The following is a 3,241-nucleotide window of genomic DNA, read 5'->3' as shown; positions in this document are numbered from 1 at the left end:
ATGTGTGTTGGTTTTCATCAACAACTAGGTCAACTTGAATAAAATATAATAATACCCCATTATCCATATTCTTTGATTGAGTGCATATGCTCATTGCTCGGCGATTGGGATAGGACTCACTTCGATAAAGAAGATCCAATGAGCGCTTAGAAAGAGAAGTTGAACTATTGCATGGGGGCTTAAGCCATGGTGACGGTCCACACTCCTAGCTTTTAAAGTCTTCGGGAGAGCATGTGCGTGCAATATCAAAATGGCCCAGCTCTCAGTGAATGCGTCATCACATGAGGAATGATTATGATAAATTTGCGAGAAAATTGATAAAAACGCGGCATTAATATTTTTTTCGTTTAGACAGATCAATCGTCGGCGGTGATTCGGTGGCCTCATTCGCAAGGCAACTGCCAGCTGTGCATTTCCCTACCGACAAGTGGCTAAATTTTTTACCAAACACAGTTTCGAACTACGGAGGCCACTAAACATTCGCGCGCTTTTTGGGTTTTTACCCCTTCCTGGCATTCGTCTTCGATCACACGGTTTTTGCTTCAACCTTCCCCCCGATCACGTAGTTTTCCTTCAAAGTTCGACTGCCTGGCGTATATTTCTGTGCCGTCGAGTCGTCGGCTCTGTCCGCCATTTTTCTATTCTCCTCCGCCTGTGCTTCGCCATGAGGTAAAGCTACATCCTTATATTCCCGGCCGCTTTGCGATGAGTATTGCAGACCTTTCGCCTTCCGCCTCCCTTGCAATAATTTTTTGATCTTTGCAGGCTCAAAGGAGGACATTGCTTGCCCGATCCTGAACCTTCTCTCAGAAATTTGCGTAGTGCCAACCTTCTACATGCTCAGAACCAGCGGTTAGAGCAGCAAGACTCTTCGACATTACCTTACGGATCCGATCTTATGCTCAAGCAACGATCGAGCACCTCCAGACCTCTTCTAGGGACTTCTGTCGACAAACGTCTCTCCAAGTTCGGAAGCAATTTGACTGTTGGCGGTCCTTTACGCAGGAGCCAGCATAGGAACGCGAAGAAACGGGAGGTTGCCGAAGCCAGATGTGAGCCATGCTTAGGTTCTTCGTCTTGGAAGAGAAATGGACGAGGTAGTTCGTCAAGTAATGCGGTCTCGAAGGTTCAAGCAACGCACCGTCGCTTATGTTCCTCAGAGGAGAGTTCTAGATCTTCCAACTCGAGTGACTCGCGCTTCTCTCCTAGAATGCCGCTTACAACTGATTGTACAGTTCCTTGTGAATCTTGCTCTGAATCGTTGAAATTTGAGAGCGAGTTACATCTGGAAGGTCTCCCGCTTGATTTGATTGTGAGTTGCCAGTGTACTTCCATGATGTGCCTTAAACACGCATTGCGCTTGAATGACTTGAATTCTTACTGATCAAAATGCCTCGATGCAGGTGCGCATCGTCTGCTGCCTCCGCCACGATGAGCTTCAGCCCGTATCTCTGGTCTGCAAAAGGCTGAGAAAAGCGGTTAGCTACTTGGCTTCGTTCCCGAAAGCAACGCTGTATCTCTTTAGTGCGGTTTTGTGATGTGTATTCTAGTTCCTCAGATCCTCTACATTTTATTGACTTGTCTACACTTTGATTGTATCTAGACGTCTATTGCGCGGCATTATCATTTCAATTTCAAAACGCCTGAGCGAAGGAGAAGAGATAAAGTCGGGATGCGTGGCTTCATTTCTCAATGGTAAGGCGGGCTTTGTCCGAGCGAGTTTATATTAGAGCACTGTGGTCAAGTTGTTTAAGCACCAGAGATAGGTGGCGGTATTGCGAATAGTTAAGAAGTTTTAAGCATCGGATGCTGCTTTATTGTTTAATTCAGGTTCGCTTTCTTATCTTTCTAAACTTTGCGAGTTTCTGCTTTTTTATTCAGTGAAAACGACGTGGTTCCTCCTCCAACTCCAAGAGCGCCAAAGCATATTGCGAAGCGTTCCCAACTGAGATGTTTCGACATTGCACCTCCAGTTTTTCCAGACCTTGGATGTCTATTCTCGGTGGAAGCTCAGAAAACACGTCGACTTCCCATACGTCGAAGCACAGCACCTCATCGAGCCTTGTTTTATGAGGATGAGCTTTGCCAAGCGGTTGCGCAAAATACCATTTCATTCTGAGTCGAACAATTTCATCTGTGTATATCTCTGGAGCTGTACCAATTCTTTTCTCATCCCTTTGTTGGGGGAAGACAGTGCCAGTTATGGAGTGTATTTTCAAAACGGCAATCTATAGTTGTATCATCTGATTCATACATGACTCTGACTTTCTACAAGTCAAGTAACACAATTTTTCAGTTGTATACTGCTGTCTATTTCTCCTCCATGTCCTCAATCTTTATCATGTTGCCTGAAAATTTTAAAGTAAATGAAGGCGATGTTGTCCAAATCACTCATTTATTTATAAAATACTTGTAAGCCATCCTAACCCTCTATGACGTGTATTCATGGAAGCGTCTGCATGGCTGCATGGCTCAACGATTACATATAAGAAGCTGCGGGGTCATTGAAATGCAAGTACATCAAACTCTCGAATCCAGCTTAGACTTCTAGGGCTATCCCCGCAAGCTAATAGCCTGAATGTCAATGACAAGTTAAATTTCGGGCTTTCCGTGTTTCTTAAAAATTGGATGTCGTGTGAGATCGGAATTCATTAGTCCTGAACCTGAAACAAGCGTTTGGTGATGAACCGGTGGATATCGTAGCAGGCCAAGTCCTTTGACGCGTTCTACATATCGTAGAAGGCCAAGTCCTTTGACGCGGTTTAGGTGTATGGTCACGTTGTCTTTGATTGTTGCGAACTTCTCGAACGTTAGTTCAAGTGGAAGGGATGGGCAGCACTGCAGCGGGGAGGCACCTTGTGAAGTAACGGAACAGTGTCCCGTTATAAGAAGGGCCTTTACACCAGGATATGCCTAGGTAAATTTTACTTCCATAAGTCTCTTTAGTGAAGTTCAATGATGCATGGATGGTTTATTTAACTACATTGAAGCTTTGTGTTAGAAATTTTGGAGTTGAACTCCATGAACTAGTTGGAGTTCAATGACATGGTCATTCATTGGTATGTGTTGCATTCCCTCTTCTCAAGTCTCCTTTCTCTAACCTTTGTCTAAAAGGTTGCAAACGATCTCTCTCCCTATTGGTGATGTGGTCACATCAAGTTTGCAATTGCATGGCTAATGTACCTCAGCTCCAATCTCTACATGCCCAAGTTAATGGACTCGGGTGTGATGCAACTCTTAA

At 44.5% G+C, this 3,241-nt stretch overlaps 1 protein-coding gene across 1 annotated transcript; it reads left to right on the top strand.

Annotated features, from left to right (window-relative positions):
* Nucleotides 1-509: 509 nt before the first annotated feature.
* Nucleotides 510-2,343, top strand: LOC148017087 (uncharacterized). The gene is made up of 5 exons (XM_087663106.1): nt 510-669; nt 766-1,312; nt 1,404-1,478; nt 1,604-1,695; nt 1,882-2,343. The coding sequence occupies exons 1-5, from the start codon at nt 665-667 to the stop codon at nt 2,117-2,119; spliced, it is 957 nt and encodes a 318-aa protein (XP_087519232.1). The 5' UTR covers nt 510-664; the 3' UTR covers nt 2,120-2,343.
* Nucleotides 2,344-3,241: the final 898 nt, after the last annotated feature.

Source organism: Lygodium microphyllum, chromosome 22 (genome assembly GCF_053477565.2).
Source record: "Lygodium microphyllum isolate KBCC chromosome 22, Lygodium_microphyllum_v1.1.10, whole genome shotgun sequence".
In the NCBI taxonomy this organism is placed as follows: domain Eukaryota; kingdom Viridiplantae; phylum Streptophyta; class Polypodiopsida; order Schizaeales; family Lygodiaceae; genus Lygodium; species Lygodium microphyllum.
The sequence above is the reverse complement of the archived record's forward strand: the minus strand, read 5'-3'. Positions and strand labels throughout refer to the sequence as shown.

What these genes read in the sequence shown, in the direction of transcription:
- LOC148017087 (XM_087663106.1), top strand. An exon ending in GTCTCCCGCTTGATTTGATT is followed by an intron (nt 1,313 to 1,403) that starts GTGAGTTGCCAG and finishes GCCTCGATGCAG; the next exon opens with GTGCGCATCGTCTGCTGCCT. An exon ending in GCAAAAGGCTGAGAAAAGCG is followed by an intron (nt 1,479 to 1,603) that starts GTTAGCTACTTG and finishes GATTGTATCTAG; the next exon opens with ACGTCTATTGCGCGGCATTA.